Source organism: Bubalus bubalis, chromosome 4, assembly GCF_019923935.1.
Source record: "Bubalus bubalis isolate 160015118507 breed Murrah chromosome 4, NDDB_SH_1, whole genome shotgun sequence".
NCBI classification, from domain to species: Eukaryota; Metazoa; Chordata; class Mammalia; order Artiodactyla; family Bovidae; genus Bubalus; species Bubalus bubalis.
The window spans coordinates 9,744,104-9,761,144 of NC_059160.1; the positions used below are offsets into that span (position 1 = coordinate 9,744,104).

General features: G+C 38.7%; 1 protein-coding gene across 1 annotated transcript in view; it reads left to right on the forward strand.

Annotated features, from left to right (window-relative positions):
* The window catches only part of DMC1 (DNA meiotic recombinase 1), a 44,391-nt gene that overhangs the window by 23,759 nt on the left and 3,591 nt on the right, over window positions 1–17,041 (forward strand). Inside the window, exons 8-13 of the mRNA XM_006071328.4 lie at window positions 304–376; window positions 3,854–3,945; window positions 4,332–4,405; window positions 4,531–4,645; window positions 4,996–5,056; window positions 13,227–13,343. Of these exons, the coding sequence (XP_006071390.2) occupies window positions 304–376; window positions 3,854–3,945; window positions 4,332–4,405; window positions 4,531–4,645; window positions 4,996–5,056; window positions 13,227–13,343 (532 nt within the window). The remainder of the gene's footprint in view (window positions 1–303; window positions 377–3,853; window positions 3,946–4,331; window positions 4,406–4,530; window positions 4,646–4,995; window positions 5,057–13,226; window positions 13,344–17,041) is intronic.

Consider the following 17,041-nt stretch of genomic DNA (forward strand, 5'->3'; position numbering starts at 1 on the left):
CCTTGTCCTATGTATTAGGACCTTGTTATTCTACTTCTGTTCTTTAGGAGAACTAAATTTCATGACTATCTCCCATTGTGAAAGATACTGACATTCTTTGCTGAATTACTGTTATGCTGGAAGAATACTTATAATTTTACCACTGGTTAGTAATATAAAAATATAGCATGCTATTTAGAAACTATTATTTGCTAGATGGCTAGAGAGTTGCAACCAGAATAAATCCCATGTTAATTTGTATATCCATTTGTACAGAGTTTATTCACTCTTGTTAATATTAATTAATTTTTAATTGCTTCCTAGTGACAGCTCAACTTCCAGGAGCAGGTGGCTACTCAGGAGGAAAGATTATTTTCATCGATACAGAAAATACTTTGTAACCCTTTTATTTATGCAAATTGCAAACATAATAGTGTGATATAGTACTATTACTATAAAAGAGAATTTGTTTGAAATATGTCATTTTTATAACTATCCTGTAAACCAATAATAATGAAAAAAAAACAAGGGGAAACAGTTGCTAGTTGAGTTCTCAAGTCACTTTTTTCCTCTTAAATCTTTTTAAGAATTGTGTATTTTTTTTTTTATTGACATAGAGTTGATTTACAATGTCATGTTAGTTTCAGGTATACAGGAAAGTGACCCAGTTTTATATATATATGTGTACACACACATACACACACATATGTATATATCAGATCAGATCAGTCGCTCAGTCGTGTCCAACTCTTTGCAACCCCATGAATCGCAGCACGCCAGGCCTCCCTGCCCTTCACCAACTCCCGGAGTTCACCCAGACACACGTCCATCGAGTCAGTGATGCCATCCAGCCATCTCATCCTCTGTCGTCCCCTTCTCCTCCTGCCCCCAATCCCTCCCAGCATCAGAGTCTTTTCCAATGAGTTACACGTATATTGTTGTGATTGTTTAGTCACTAAGTTGTGTCCAACTCTTGTGACCCCGTGGTTTATAGCCCACCAGGTTCCTCTGCCCATGGGATTTCTCAGGTAAGAATCCTGGAGTGGCTTGCCATTTCCTTCTCCAGGGGATCTTTCCAGCCCAGGGACTGAACTTGCATCTCCCACATTAGCAGGTAGATTCTTTACCACTGACAGGGAAGCCCATATACATACATATGTATACATGTGTATGTGTTAATCACTTAGTTGTGTCCGATTCTTTGTGATTCCATGGACTGTGGTTAAGAATCTGCCTTTCAAGGCAGAGGATGTGGGTTCCATCCCTGGTCAGAGAACTAAGATCCCACATGTCCTGGGCAACTAAGCCCTTGCCACAACAAAAGAACCTGCCTGCCACAACTAAGACCCCATGAAGCCAAAAAAAAATTTTTTTTAAAGAAGAAAAGGGGTTCCACACAGAGAGAGGGTGTAAACTGAGAAAGATCACTGAGATTTGCAATTAGGAGTCCAAGAGACCATTTGCAGTAAAGAAAGATGATGGAAGCTTGTTGCAAATAAACAGTAAGGAATTGAGTAGTGTGTAATTAACCAATAAATAGAAGAAGAAATAACAGTTTGAGGAGCTATCAGGTTCAGAAGACATTCCTTTTAACAATAGGACTGAAGCAAGAGTTGCTCAGCTGGAGTTCAGCTAGTTTCAGAAATAGTTGATTAAATGTGGTTCTTTGAGAGGGAGGAATTGTTCTTGAAGAATATCTGCCACTGTTTGGCAATTTGGATTTTATCCAGAATGGTAGAAACAGCTAAGAGCCAGGTCATGTGTAAGAGGGAATGCAGGGGAACAAGGATGTACAAGGGCCCAAGTGAAATGTTGTCGTTCTTTCAGTGTCTCTTACATGTATACTGCTCTATCTTGATATTTTTCTTTTTATGTGCTTATATTTTGCCTACATAATTATATTTTACACTTACTTATGGCATAAATTATCTTATGACTCCTTAAATCCTCCGTAGTGCCTTGAACTGGTAATTGGTTAATATGCTGATAATTCCATATGCTGATCTGCTAAAAAACATTTGTAAATTGGTTTGAACTTCCCTTTAGCGTAAACCCAACTTTACATTCCTGGTTATATAGTCACCTGGTTTTATAAAAACTGACATAGTGAGAAAAAACTTTTTTATCTCTTCCAATTCCTTGTCTTCTTTGACTTGTCTACCAATAACATCTGAGTATACTCAGCAGCAGTAGAAGATTTTAGTGGCTGTCATTGTAGCTCTGAAGAAAACATATATAATGCTGTAGGATGACTGGGACTGAGAAGGCAATGGCACCCCACTCCAGTACTCTTGCCTGGAGAATCCCATGAACGGAGGAGCCTGGAAGGCTGCAGTCCATGGGGTCGCTGAGGGTCGGACACGACTGAGCGACTACACTTTCACTTTTCACTTTCATGCATTGGAGAAGGAAATGGCAACCCACTCCAGTGTTCTTGCCTGGAGAATCCCAGGGATGGGGGAGCCTAGTGGGCTGCCGTCTATGGGGTCACACAGAGTCGGACACGACTGAAGCAACTTAGCAGCAGCATTAGCAGCATGACTGGGAAATCCTAAAGACAGTTCAACACTTACTGAACTAGTTCCAAGTGTCAACAAATAAGGTTATACATGGTCCTTGCTTTATAGTTACTTATAAGCTTCCCTGGTAGCTCAGCTGGTAAAGAATCCACCTACAATGCAGGAGACCACAGTTCGGTCCCTGGGTAGGGAAGATCCCCTGGAGAAGGGATAAGCGGCCCACTCCAGTATTTTTGGGCTTCCCTGGTGGCTCAGACGGTAAAGAAACTGCGTGTAATGCGGGAGACCTGGGTTTGATCCCTGAGTTGGGAAGATCCCCTAGAGGAGGGCATGGCAACCCACTCCAGTATTCTTGAGTGGAGAATCCCCATGAACAGAGGAGCCTGGCAGGCTGCAGTCCATGGAATCACAGAGAGTCAGACATGACTGAGCAACCAAGCACAGCACAGCATAGTATGATCAGTATTAACACAAATACTATAAACAAAGTGAAATGAGTCCATGGACATGCATTTTATCTTAAGTCATTTTAGAAAATATTGGGGTCACCAAAGACCTAAAAAGATGTTTATTAATACTCTTTATAGTCTAGATAGATATAAGTGATTATTAGCATCTTCCAGAATACCTTTCCAGGTACACCAAATTTGTCCCCTCTATGAATTTACTAATTTCAGAATGTTATTAAAACTCCTTTAGAAGAAAGTGGATTTTAAACCTGAAATAAATGAAAAACTATATGGTGATAATTCCTTTCTGTACCCTTAAAGTGACTTTTTTGAACCTTTGGTTCATGTAGTCAAATTTATCCTTTATTGGCAACATGTGATTAGTGGTCTATTAAACTGTTGTGTGTTGAACAAGTGAGGAACGTGAGTGAATTAATTCACTTTGAAGTGACTTGAATTATAATTCAGTGATATTATCTTCATAGAAGAGATCTATTTTTATAGAACTGAGAACAAAAGAGGTTCACAAATCTTAATTTCTAGTTTTTCTCTTATAACTGATTTGCTGCCTACCTCTGAGTTATTTGCCTAATCTCTGTCAGTGTCCTCATTTGTAAAATGTAATATAGGCCATAACAACTCACTTCCAAGGTTGTTGTTTAGATTAGATAATTTAATATTTAAATTCATTACTGTCTCATTATTTCTATCACTGTTATTACTACCTAATTAAGACGCTTAGGAAAAATAAAGTCTGATATAGATTTTAGGTGATTATTAGCATCCTCAGAATACCTATGCAGGTAGAGTGTTTTGCCTCTCACTTACTTAGAGCATTATTGTTTGTAGTTGTTGTCTAAACTTTTTGGAATTGATTTATTGGATCCTTAATCTGGCATACTCCAGCCGTCCAGATCGCCTTCGGGACATTGCTGATCGCTTCAATGTAGACCATAATGCAGTCCTGGACAATGTACTTTATGCACGTGCATATACTAGTAAGAACCCCATGCAATTGGATGCTTAGGCTGTTTTAAGGTTGGCAGCATTGATGTATTATTTGAGCGATACTTTATTTTGACATTATTCTTTTCTCTTTCTGTTTTACTTTTCTCCAGATTTATTTAGTCAGTCCACAGATTTTATTATCTAAGTCCTTAGACATTGAAATGCTCTCAAATTATTTCTTATTCTATGTCTTTGAAATGAAAAGTAACATTCTTTTGGATAAGGTATCATTTGGTATGTATGCTACCATATTTAATAAAGTCATAATTAAGAAATCCTTCAGGGGCTCTCTTTTGCCGAGTTCCAAGGGCATACATAATCTTAGTCCCTGCTTCTTCTAGCTTTTATAACATTTTCCCACTGCATTTCCCATCAGGTGAACATCAGATGGAGCTGCTTGATTATGTAGCAGCAAAGTTCCATGAAGAAGCTGGCATCTTTAAGCTACTGGTACAAGCTTTTAAATACTGTTCAATCTGCAGCTATTTAGCATATTATCTTTCTTCTGTTGACTCCAGTTCAAATTAACTTCCATTTCCAAATGCATTATTTATTTTTACATTAATTTTGCACAGATCATTGATTCAATAATGGCACTTTTCCGAGTGGATTTCAGTGGTCGTGGGGAGTTGGCTGAACGGCAGCAAAAACTGGCCCAGATGTTGTCACGACTCCAAAAAATCTCAGAAGGTAGATGTTTAAAATAAATGGTGATATCAGAATAGCATCTGTGACTGTTTGCTAGATAAGCTTTGCAGAGAAGCTCAGAATAATGTCAGGAGACAATCTGTCTTTTAAAAGATAAAATTTCCTTTTATCTTTTACAACACTTTTTTAAAACCAGAAATACTGATTCTAAAACAATAAGGTACCTAAATAATATAACAATAACTTTATGTTAACAGTGAAAAAACAGGAATGTAATCTTGTTTATCAAAGAAATTTCACAGCACAGTGTTTCTAAACTCTGAAATCTAAGCAATGAACTTTTAACTTATATTGCCATTCTCTTAGTTTCTTAATTTTATTTCTTGATGCAGAATATAACGTAGCTGTGTTTGTGACCAATCAAATGACTGCTGACCCAGGAGCAACTATGACGTAAGCCCCAATATTCTGGTTTTGTATTTCACAAAAGTTAATATCAAAAGGGTTCGGTTCAGTTCAGTTGCTCAGTCGTGTCCAACTCTTTGCGATCCCGTGAATCGCAGCACGCCAGGCCTCCCTGTCCATCACCATCTCCTGGAGTTTACTCAAACTCACGTCCATTGAGTCGGTGATGCCATCCAGCCATCTCATCCTCTGTCGTCCCCTTCTCCTCCTGCCACCAATCCCTCCCAGCATCAGAGTCTTCCAATGAGTCAACTCTTCACATGAGGTGGCCAAAGTACTGGAGTTTCAGCTTTAGCATCATTCCTTCCAAAGAACACCCAGGGCTGATCTCCTTTAGAATAGACTGGTTGGACCTCCTTGCAGTCCAAGGGACTCTCAAGAGTCTTCTCCAACACCACAGTTCAAAAGCATCAATTCTTCGGCATTCAGCTTTCTTCACAGTCCAACTCTCGCATCCATACATGACCACTGGGAAAACCATAGCCTTGACTAAACAGACCTTTGTTGGCAAAGTAATATCTCTGCTTTTCAATATGCTATCTAGGTTGGTCATAACTTTTCTTCCAAGTAAGCATCTTTTAATTTCATGGCTGCAGTGACCATCTGCAGTGATTTTGGAGCCCCCAAAAATAAAATCTGATACTGTTTCCACTGTTTCCCCATCTATTTCCCATGAAGTGATGGAACCAGATGCCATAATCTTCGTTTTCTGAATGTTGAGCTCTAAGCCAACTTTTTCACTCTCCTCTTTCAGTCTCATCAAGAGGCTTTTTAGTTCCTCTTCACTTTCTGCATAAGGGTGGTGTCATCTGCATATCTGAGGTTATTGAGTGGGAAAAAAAGGGTTTAGAGTGTAGAATAGGAAATAATTCCAAAATGATCAGTCTTGATATGGGCACAAATCTGTCACAAATCATATTTTGCACAGTGCATATTACTTCATAATTGTAAATATCACTTATTTGTTATCCAGATCTATTTGTCTCTAGTTCTTTATAAAACAAAGCAATATTTTAACTATTTTCAGAGATAGTTGGGGTTCTTTTTTGTCTAAGATTAAAAGGATATTGGAGAACAATAAAAAATCTTGGAAATAAAAACATATACAAGATACATGAATGGTTTCTTATGGGGGCGGGGGGGTGACATTTATTATGTGCAGGAAATGATGTGGAGACTTCTCTCACCAAAAATACATGAATGGTTTTTGTTGCACCGATAAGCTGTTAGCCTGAAAACAAAAAAGCAGGCTCTCTACAGGATGTACCCCATATATATATATGGGGTATATTTGTAAGAGGTCCTATGAGAGAAGTCTCCTATTTGAAGAAACAGAATTTCAGTCCATGCCAGTCCATGCTGGAAATATTCATTTTTTGTTGACGTATTGTGCACATAACATACATATTGATGCCTCTTCTTGAAAGATGGCAGTGAATAGAAAGACAAGGAGAGTGAAAGTAGTCTAGTGAAACAGAATTCTAAGAAAGGTTAGTTGCCACCATCAAAAATTTTGAGCAGTATGTATCTGGATAAGCAATCAAAATAACCCTGAATCTATGTATTGCTTTTTTAAAGATCTTTTCAATGACTTTTTATTTATAATAATTTTTAGCCAGAGAAAAGTTGCAAGACTAGCACAATAAATACATAAATATCATCATTTGCCTAGGTTCATCAGTTGTTAACATTTTGTCATATTTTTTCTATGTGTTTGTGTGTGTGCATGTGTATGTAAAATCTCTCTATATACTACATATGTACACAGGCTTATATATGTATGTATATGTTTTGTGAACCCTTTGAGAGTTTTTTCCCTGAATTATTGAGAATTATTTGCAGACATCACGACACCTCACTTCTTAAACTTCAGCATATCTCTTCTATGAAGAAGAACATTCCTGTACATAACTACAACATAATTAGCACAGTCAGGGTGCTAATTTAATACTGGTGTACTAGTTGTCTAATATGCAGTTATATTCAAGTGTCTCCACTTGTTCCAATAATAGCATTTGTAGTTTGAAGGAACATGCATTCCATGTACTTGTCATGTCTCTTTAGTTTCCATTAATCAGAACAGCTCCTCAACTTTTGTTTGTTTTTTGTGACGTTGATGTTTTTGTCGCACCATGCTGCACACAGGGTCATCAAGCCCATGCTGCCTGCGTTGGGAGCATGTGACATTTTTGAAGAGCACAGGCCAGTTGTTTTTCAGAATGTCTCTCAATGTGGAGTTTATTTTTTTCTCATTATTTAAAAAGTTAAACACATTTGGCAGGAAAACTACATAAGTGATGTTATGACCTTTTCCATATATCATATCAAGAGGCACACTCTTTCAGTTTGTCCCATTATTACTGATGTTAAGTTTGATCATGTGATTAAGATGGTGTTCACAAGATTTCTCCATTGTAAAAAACCTTTTTCCCTTGGTAATTATTAAGTAATTTCTGGGGTGATACTTTGAGACTTACGTAAGTATCATGTTCCGCACCCATTGATTTTAGCATCTATTGGAGATTCTTTCGTTTTTTAATTATTTATTGATTTATTGGCTGCACTGGGTCTTAGTTGAGACTTCCCTGGGTCTTAGTTGAGGCACACAGGATCTTCCATCTTCACTGGGCGTGTGAGCTCTTAGTTGCAACATATAGGATCTAGTTCCCTAATGAGAGATCAAACCCAGGCTCGCTGAGTTAAGAGCACAAAATCCTAGTCACTGGACCACCAGAGAAGTCCCTATTGGAGATTCTTGTTTAAATCAATTATTACTGGGTGCAACACAAAGTTCTGTTACTTTAAAACTGAGTCAGTATGTCATTTGTTAGCAGATAAATCAATCATTGATATATATAAGAAGATATTTGATATAATATTGTAAATTCTGAAAATTGTTCTGAAATGAATGTATCTCTCTTTAGGCATTTTCTGAACTCATCCTAAGAGTGTTGCTGCATCTTCTGCAGTTTGATATAGCTCTCACTTTTCAGTACCATTTTATTTTCTACTTAATTACAAGAGATTCCAATGTGAAGTTTTAACTACATGAAAGGTTTTAAGCACATTTTTTTTTGGTTTGGTCATTTTTTTTGGCCTCACCTTGAGGCATGCGGGGTCTTGGCTCCTTAACAAGGGACTGAACCTGAGCCCCCTGCAGTGGATGTGTGGAGTCCTAACCACTGGACCACCAGGAAAGTCCAAGCATGTTAAAATGACTGGGGAGAGAGAAATTATTAATTCATTCAATATATATTTATTGAGAATATACTATGTAACAAGATTCTGGGAATTCACTAGTGAACAAACAAGACTATGTGCCTCCATTAGGGAAAAACAAAATACATGATGTCCATTTAATTTAAATTTTAAAGTCTTGAAATGCCATGCAAAGACTGTAGTCCTTGAGGGGTTAGGGCAATCTCTGTTTTATGTGATGTCTTTCATACACAGGACATAAAGTACTTCACAGAAAATAATTTTAAGCTGAAGAGAAATGGAAGATTTTTAAGGCTCACTTTAAAAAGAGAAAATGACTCATTGGCTCAGAGGGAGGAAGTGGGTTGCATTCAAATAAAACAGTACAAGTTAAAGAACAATGTTCTTTCTTCAGGTGTTGGGAGGGAACATTGAAGAGGCCAAAACTGTCGATCTAGAGTTAGAAGGCAAAAGAAGTCTGTGGAAATTAGGTCAGATAGGATTCTTTTTCTTATATTTGTAAAAAGTTTCAAAGAGAATCAAATCATTTTGAATTGACTCCAGTAAGAGAAAAATAGAGAGGTGACAGAAAGGAAATAATTGAAGAGTCAGAGAGCAGAGGAAATTTGTAATGAAGGAAGCTAGGTAAAGAGCCAAAGAAAGTAACAAAGGCTAGTATTTTTGCTTGGTGAATCTGCTTTGAAATAGCATCTCCTCTACCTAGCCAGGTTATACAGAAACAAGTTTCACTATAATTAGTATATTCTAAAATGTATTAATATTATGGCAATATAAATTAAATGGATGTGCTGTAAAGCACATAAATTGCCACAACTAAATTAAAAAAGAAATTTTAAACTAAAGAATTCCAAATGCTATTAGAATACTTTCCATAAAGAAAATATCTTTGTTTCTCAGTATTAAGGAACTCCAAGCTGCAGCTCTTCTGGAGCCTGTCAGAGAAATATCACTATAATTGGTATGAGTCCCCAAGTACACTGACAATAATTGAGGCTTATATCCCATGCATTATACTCGATGGCACATTGTATTAAAAAGGAACAAAATTACAGAGGCGAGGAGCTGCCATATGATACAGCAGAGCAGTAATTCCTAGATAAGGCTCACAGATACAGATTTTAGGACTAGAATGATCCAGTTGGTAAAGGCCTGGAAATAGTCAAAGTATCAGCCTGTGAAGCTCCATACCACAGCAAATAATCAGATAAGCAACAAATAAGACCTTGATGTCCCCCTACTTCATTTGTGTATTTGTTTCCCTAAAACAGAAAGTCATGTTAGAATGTTTGCAGTCCTGTAAATGTGCAGTTTATTCTTTAAGGATGTCACTTACTGATTCTACATCATTAGTATAAATGATTGAGGGCAGGAGGAGAAGGGGACGACAAAGGATGAGATGGTTGGATGGCATCACTGACTTGATGGACTTGGGTTTGGGTGGACTCTGGGAGTTGGTGATGGACAGGGAGGCCTGGTGTGCTGCGGTTCATGGGGTCGCAAGGAGTCGGACACGACTGAGGGACTGAACTGAACTGAAGAGACAATATGGTAGAGAAAAAACATTAAGCCAAGATCACTAGCATGCTGACCTTGTGAAACATTTAAAGTATTTGAATTTTACTTTCCTCTCCCTCAAAATTAAGAGCACTTATATTCATTGGTTGCTCACCATGTTCCAAATGCTTTCACTTATCATCTCATATAATTCTCATATCACCCCTTCAAAGCTCGCCTACTGTGCTGTGCTTAGTCCCTCAGTCATGTCCAACTTTTGCGACCCTGTGGACTATGGCCCACCAGGCTCCTCTGTCCATGGGGGTTCTCCAGGCAAGAATACTGGAGCTAGTTGCCATGCCCTCCCCCAGGGCATCTTCCCAACCCAGGGATCAAACCCAGGTCTCCCGCATTGCAGACGGATTCTTTACTGTCTGAGCCACCAGGGAAGCCCAAGAATACTGGAGTGGGTAGCCTATCCCTTCTCCAGGGGATCTTCCCAACCCAGGAATTGAATCGGGGTCTCCTGCATTATAGGTAGATTCTTTACCAGCTGAGCTACCAAAGAAGCCCTGGCTTGCCTCCTAGACTTCCCTATTCTATGAAGCCAGTCTCAGAATATTGCCACATTTCTCCCCATCTCACCACCCAAAACCCAGAATTCTGTCTTCAAAATTTTTTTAAATGTGTGGATTTTTCTGCATAGTTTGAGAGGAAATAGTGGGTGGGGTTATTTAACAAAACTACTTACACATACTGTATCTTTTAAAGCCATTCCTTTTTTTTTTTTTTGCCAAAATTCCGCTCTTTTGGCAGTACACTTCTCTCTTTATCTTCCTCTAATCTCAAAACATCCTCCTCACTTTTGGACATGTTCACTCAGTCTCTCAAAGGACTCCTTCTAAAAAATCCCATCTTTAAGCTTGCCCCTTAGCAGTCAAAAGTACCAGGAGTACCAGTTTTCTCTCATGTTTGCCCTTGCCTGGACCCCTCAAGGTCTCCACTCCAGCCAGTATTTGAGGTCGACACTGTTGTTATTCCTAATTTATAAAGGAGGAAACCAAGGCTTAGAGTGCCTACTTGGTCAATCACACAGTTAAAAAACAGGAGCCAGAATTTAAACCTAGGTATCTAACTGCAACACTGATGCTCTTTTAGTCTCACTGTGCTGTTTTTCCTATTTCATCCCAGAAAAATACCACCTGCCCTACCATCACCATAATCCTATGCTCCCTGCACCCTGATTTGAAGTTGAAAGATCAGGAGATTCTTTGTCTTGCCGTCAACGATATAACATGCTGTATCCTGTTCAGCAAGAGCAGGATAATGAAACAATTTTTCTTGGCCTCTCTATTCCAAATATCTACCCCTGTCTCTTCCTCCTTCTCATCATACTCCCCCATCCCCTGAGAAAGGGAGAAAAGAAGAAAAGATAATATAGAAGACAGGGAAATAAGAGAATAGGCTAAAGGAAGGATGTGGGTGGCTTTCTGAAGCTGTTTTCACTTGGTCAGAAATAGAAGTAAATTAAAGCCCTCTAAATGAATGTGGAATGGTATTATACCTTCTTGCACTTTACCTCAAGACATGTTTATAATTGCTAGAACACTCAAGAAGTTCAAAGAAACTTGAAGAAAAATTACTTGATTTACATGTCACTCTTTCAGTGACATGTAACGAAATCATTTAGTTAAATAATAATAGTCTCCATTTATTGAGTGTCTTTTGTGTGCCGAGATTACTGGAAGGGTAAAGCTAATGCTTTATAAATGATCTGGCACTGTTCCTGGCATGTAGTAGGCTCCTCATGAGTTGTATTAAATACGTCTTGAAAAAAAAAAAAAATAAATACGTCTTGAATCTTCACAACCGCCCTAAAAAGTAAGAGGCTTTTTTGGTTCCCATTTTACAGTTAAAGAAACAGATTCATAAAGGTAAATAATTAGCCCAAGGTAACATAGATAGTGAGTCAGAATTAGGAAAGCAGATAATAATTTCAGTTACTGGGTTACTGCCTTATCTAAATTATTTCATTTTATTCTTACAACTACTGTACCAGTTACATACAGTTATTATTCTCCATTTAAAATCAAGAAACAGACATTGAGAATGAATAACAAGTTTCCTGAGGTCATATGGCTGGCTGGTAAGCCAAAATTTGAACTCAGGTCTAACTCTAAATCTCTTATGCCACATAGAACATTAAAGCTGTATATGCCAGGGGAAAGGTTAGCATGCTGTCATTGGATAGGCTTTGGAAGGATGTGTCCATCACCCTGTTGAGTTGACCAGAGTTCAGGGCCCTTACCCTTACAGAGGATTGATTTGGTCATTCACTGAGAACAAATCCATTTCTTAGGGGCAGACTCACATTAATCAAATTTATGAGACTCAATGAAAGATCAGAGGGCCCGTTTACTGATAAAGAAAAATGTAACTTCATTTGAGGTTCTTATGACCAGGGTATTCTCTCTTTGTGGGCAAACCTACAGACCTTGGATTCTGTAGGCAGAATCCAAATTTTAATCCAAAATTATTTACTAAATATGGAATCCCAGCAAAGGAAAATAATTAGATGAGCTAGAAGAGTGTCTGCCACAGAGTAAGGACTCAATAAATCTTGGTTATTACTATTATTGTTAATACCTGTCCACACCAGAGCAGAAAGGAACTATGAATCTCCTAAACTTACATGAAAATTTTTGTATGTGTACATTTGTGCATTTTTCTGGGGAAGAGTTTATATCTTTTATTAAATTATTAAAGTGTTGGTAACTTACAAGAAAAGTCAAGAGCCATAAATTCCCCATGAAATTCTACACAGAATCCTGAACACTTTGATGGAACAAGTAAAATTTGAATTCGTTTGATATTCTCTAGAGCTAAGGCTATTTATTGTGCTGTGTTGTACTTTGTTTTAAATAAGTATAACCTCTTACATTATGAGTTATTTTTAGGACATTTTCTCCCCATGTTATCTTTCCTATTTTGATTTCTTAGCACTTTTGCAGATCGTATCATTTATTTCCCATTTTGTTCATTCAAAATCATCTCTCTTTGGAAATGAGTGTTCATCCCCTAGTAAGTATATCTCTCTCTCAAGAGTGTCAGTATTTGTAATGACCTTGTAATCATAATTTATTTTGGAATCCATATGATCATAGTAAGAGCTTATCTTTCCTGTATCCTATTTTAGAATAAACATTAGACATCAGCAATAAATATATTTCTGACACTCTTCTCAAATTCAGAACCGTATAACATTGAAGGCTTCCAAGAGGTTCTCAGTATGCTCTCATTTACATCAGAGCATCATGCAGAAGGGTTGGGTATTTCTTATTTCTTATTTATCCCTTGCCATTCTCCATAGAGAATGCCTTGTAATCGCAGGTATTTTTGTATATAGTTCATATGATGAAACCTGAAAAGTGTTCTGTTAATTCAGTTTTCAAGCAGACCCCAAAAAACCCATTGGGGGACACATTCTGGCTCATGCTTCAACAACAAGAATAAGCTTGCGAAAAGGAAGAGGAGAACTGAGAATTGCCAAGATTTACGACAGGTAAATATTTTTTTACTCTTAATTAGATTCTTGTGCATATGATGTTATATAGAATTACTTCTCCAGAGAGGCTATAATTATTCCAAGGGCAGACCCTACATGCTTGGATTTCCTTCTCAAAAAGTATTAAATTCATTGGGAAGTTCCTAATATGTACTAGGTTCTAGGGATTCAGGGATTTTGTTGACAAATAAAACTTGGTTCCTGACCTTCCAAATCTTACAGTAAAGCTAGGTAATGAAATAATTGATTTTCACTTTAAGTGAGGTAAATGCAGGAAAAGTGCATCATGTTATAGGGATGTTCTTCTTTCTGCTAGTTTTCTTTTCAGGTTTCAATTTAAACAGCACTTCCTCAAGGAACATTTCCCTGACCCTTACAGTCTAGGCTAATACTCTATATTACACCATATATTCTTTCACAGTACTTACTTATTTAATTAATAGTTATAAGCTTAGATTTTACCAGTAGTAAACCTAAAGCGATTTGAATTGAGGAGGCATTGCTCGCCCCTTCCTGAGCATTGCTGCTGACCCTTCTCTGTGGACCTCCCCCATTTTTGCCTATCTGTTTTGTTATCTCTGAAGGGTTGGCGGGGGAGGGGACCTTTACCCTTCCTGCAACTGTTCATCAGTAGACATACCTTTGACTGGGTCTGGAAAGGCTGAGCTGGAAGGAGCAGCCCTTGGTTCTGAGCACTTGTTTCAGCCCTGAGGCTGGTGGGCATGGGGGTGCTGTTGGAGCTGGACTTCAACACCTAGGATGCTGTCGCCCAGCTGGTAGGGTTGCTGGGCTTCAGGACTCCAGCTCCAGCTCTTGCCTCTCTCTGACCTGAGAGAGTTCCTTGAGCCCCTGAAGCCAATAAATGGAGAGAATAAGAAAACAATCTTTAGAGTGAGAAAGCTAATATTTTGGCCACTTAGAGATGAACTGCAAAACAAGAGCCTGGCATGGGGCTGGGACTAAAGATTTTTATGGAATTTTTCAAGATTTGCAAGTATGTAGCATGGAAGAAGACTGGTGCTTTTGTTGTTAAAAAAAGCAATAACCTGTCATTTCCTGTAATGTTTGCATAGTACATCTTATCCCTCTCCTGTCTCTCGCTGCAAAGATGGTGCTGGAACGTGCTGGAGGGTCATGTCACCTTCAGCTTCTCCTATGGAGACTGAAGCCATTGGGGTTTTCTGTCCAAATTCAAAAGGAGTCATACATGAGTATGTATGTATATGCATATGGGTTGATGTACATATATTTTTGTTGTTGTTCAGTTGCTAAGTCATGTACCAGTCTTTGTGACCACATGGACTGTAGCACCCCAGGCTTCTCTGTCTTCCACTGTCTCCTGGAGTTTGCTCAAATTCATGTCCATTGAGTCATATTCATGTCCATTGCTATCTAACCATCTCATCCTCTGCTGCTGCCTTGTCCTTTTGTCTTCAGTCTTTCCCAGTATCAGGATCTTTTCCCATGAGTCAGCTCTTCACATGTATGTACATATGTACATGCATGTATTTTATATAAATATAAATATATATATATATATATATATATATCATGGGCTTCCCTGATAACTCAATTGGAAAAGAATCCGCCTGTAATGCAGGAGACCCTGGTTCGATTCCTGAGTCGGGAAGATCCCCTGGAGAAGGGAAAGGCTACCTACTCCAGTATTCTTGGGGTTCCCTGGTGGCTCAGCTGGTAAAGAATCTGCCTGCAATGTGGGAGACCTGGGTTCTATCCCTGGGTTGGGAAGATCCCTTGGAGAAGGGAAAGGCTACCCACTCCAGTATTCTGGCCTGGAGAATTCCATGGACTGTATAGTCCATGGGGTTGCAAAGAGTTGGACACGACTGAGTGACTTTTACTTTCATGTAAGATCATGGCATCTGGTCCCATCACTTCATGGGAAATAGATGGGGAAACAGTGGAAACAGTGTTAGACTTTATTTTTTTGGGCTTCAAAATCACTGCAGATGGTAATTGCAACCATGAAATTAAAAGACACTTACTCCTTGGAAGGAAAGTTATGACCAACCTAGATAGCATATTAAAAATCAGAGACATTACTTTGCCAACAGAGGTCCGTCTAGTCAAGGCTATGGTTTTTCCAGTGGTCGTGTATGGATGTGAGAGTTGGAATGTGAAGAAAGCTGAACCCCAAAGAATTGATGCTTTTGAACTATGGTGTTGGAGAAGACTCTTGAGAGTCCCATGGACTGCAGGAGATCCAACCAGTCCATTCTAAAGGAGATCAGTCCTGGGTGTTCTTTGGAAGGAATGATGCTAAAGCTGAAACTCCAGTACTTTGGCCACCTCATGTGAAGAGTTGACTCATTGGAAAAGACTCTGATGCTGGGAGGGATTGGGGGCATCGAGTCCATCGACTCGATGGGTGTGGGTTTGGGTGAACTCCGGGAGTTGGTAATGGACAGGGAGGCCTGGCGTGCTGCTATTCATGGGGTCACAAAGAGTCGGACACGACTGAGCGACTGAACTGAACTGAACTGATACAATATATAAACACATGCAAATATATGAACAAACTTTGACAAGGTAATTGATGTACATGGTAAGAAAATCAATAAAATCAAACAGTACAAGAAAACAGTTACAAACTTAGTGGGTTTTTACAGAGAAACGTATTACACTTCAGCTGTTGTCCATTCTGGGGACAGAGCAGTGAACCAAACAAAAAGACAAGACTCTGCCTTCATGAAGCTTGCGTTCCATTGGTAATGATTTATGTATATCATCCCCACTAGACAGTAAATACCCTGAGGACAAGGACACTATTCTCTTGCTTACCACTGTATTCTTAGTGCCTCAGACATAACAGAGGCACAATATTTGTGAGTGACTGATTAGCCAGTCTTGGGCAACAAGGTAAAGGTTTGTAATAACTCTTAACCCTAGGGAGGAAAAAATCAGCCGAAAGAAATCACATGAGCTCTTAATCTGGCTTTAGCTATGAATCATAGTACTTATTTTGTATTGTAATTTAAAATATTAAACATTAAATAATCAGTTCCCATATCTATCTGGGTGTTTTGTTTTGTTTTGTTTTGGCTGCACTGTGTCTTCATGGCTGCACACGGGCTTTCTCTGTTGCAGCAAGCAGGGGCTACTCTTCGTTATGGTGCTCTGGCTTCTCATTGTGGTGGCTTCTCTTGTAGTGGAGCACAGCCTCTAGGGCGCTTGGGCTTCAGGAGTTGCGGCTCATAGGCCCTAGAGCATGGGCTCAGAAGTTGTGCACAGGCTTAGTTGCTCTGTGGCATGAATATTCCCAGACCAGGGATTGAACTCTTGTCCCCTGTATTGGCAGGTGGATTTTTATCCACTGCACCACCAGAGAAGTCCCTTTATGTGGTTTTTATTCAGACCATTTCACTTTTCATCACTGGTCCTCATAGAGTATGATACATATGCAAGTGCTATGTTTTGTGGAGCTTCAGCAATCTCTAGAAATTTGTTACAAATGAACTTTGTTGAATTAAGTAGAGAGTAGGATTGTTTCATCTTTTTACTAAAATTTCTTGGTTTATATCTTGGACAGATTGCTGTGCTTAAAAGTTTCCCAACTATTTTTTCACTCTGAATTGTAATCAGCCAATTACATGTACATCTCCCTCACTACAATGATTGTGAGTACCAAGCAGTTAGCATGGTACTTGGCATCTAGTAAGAGCTCAATAACTCTT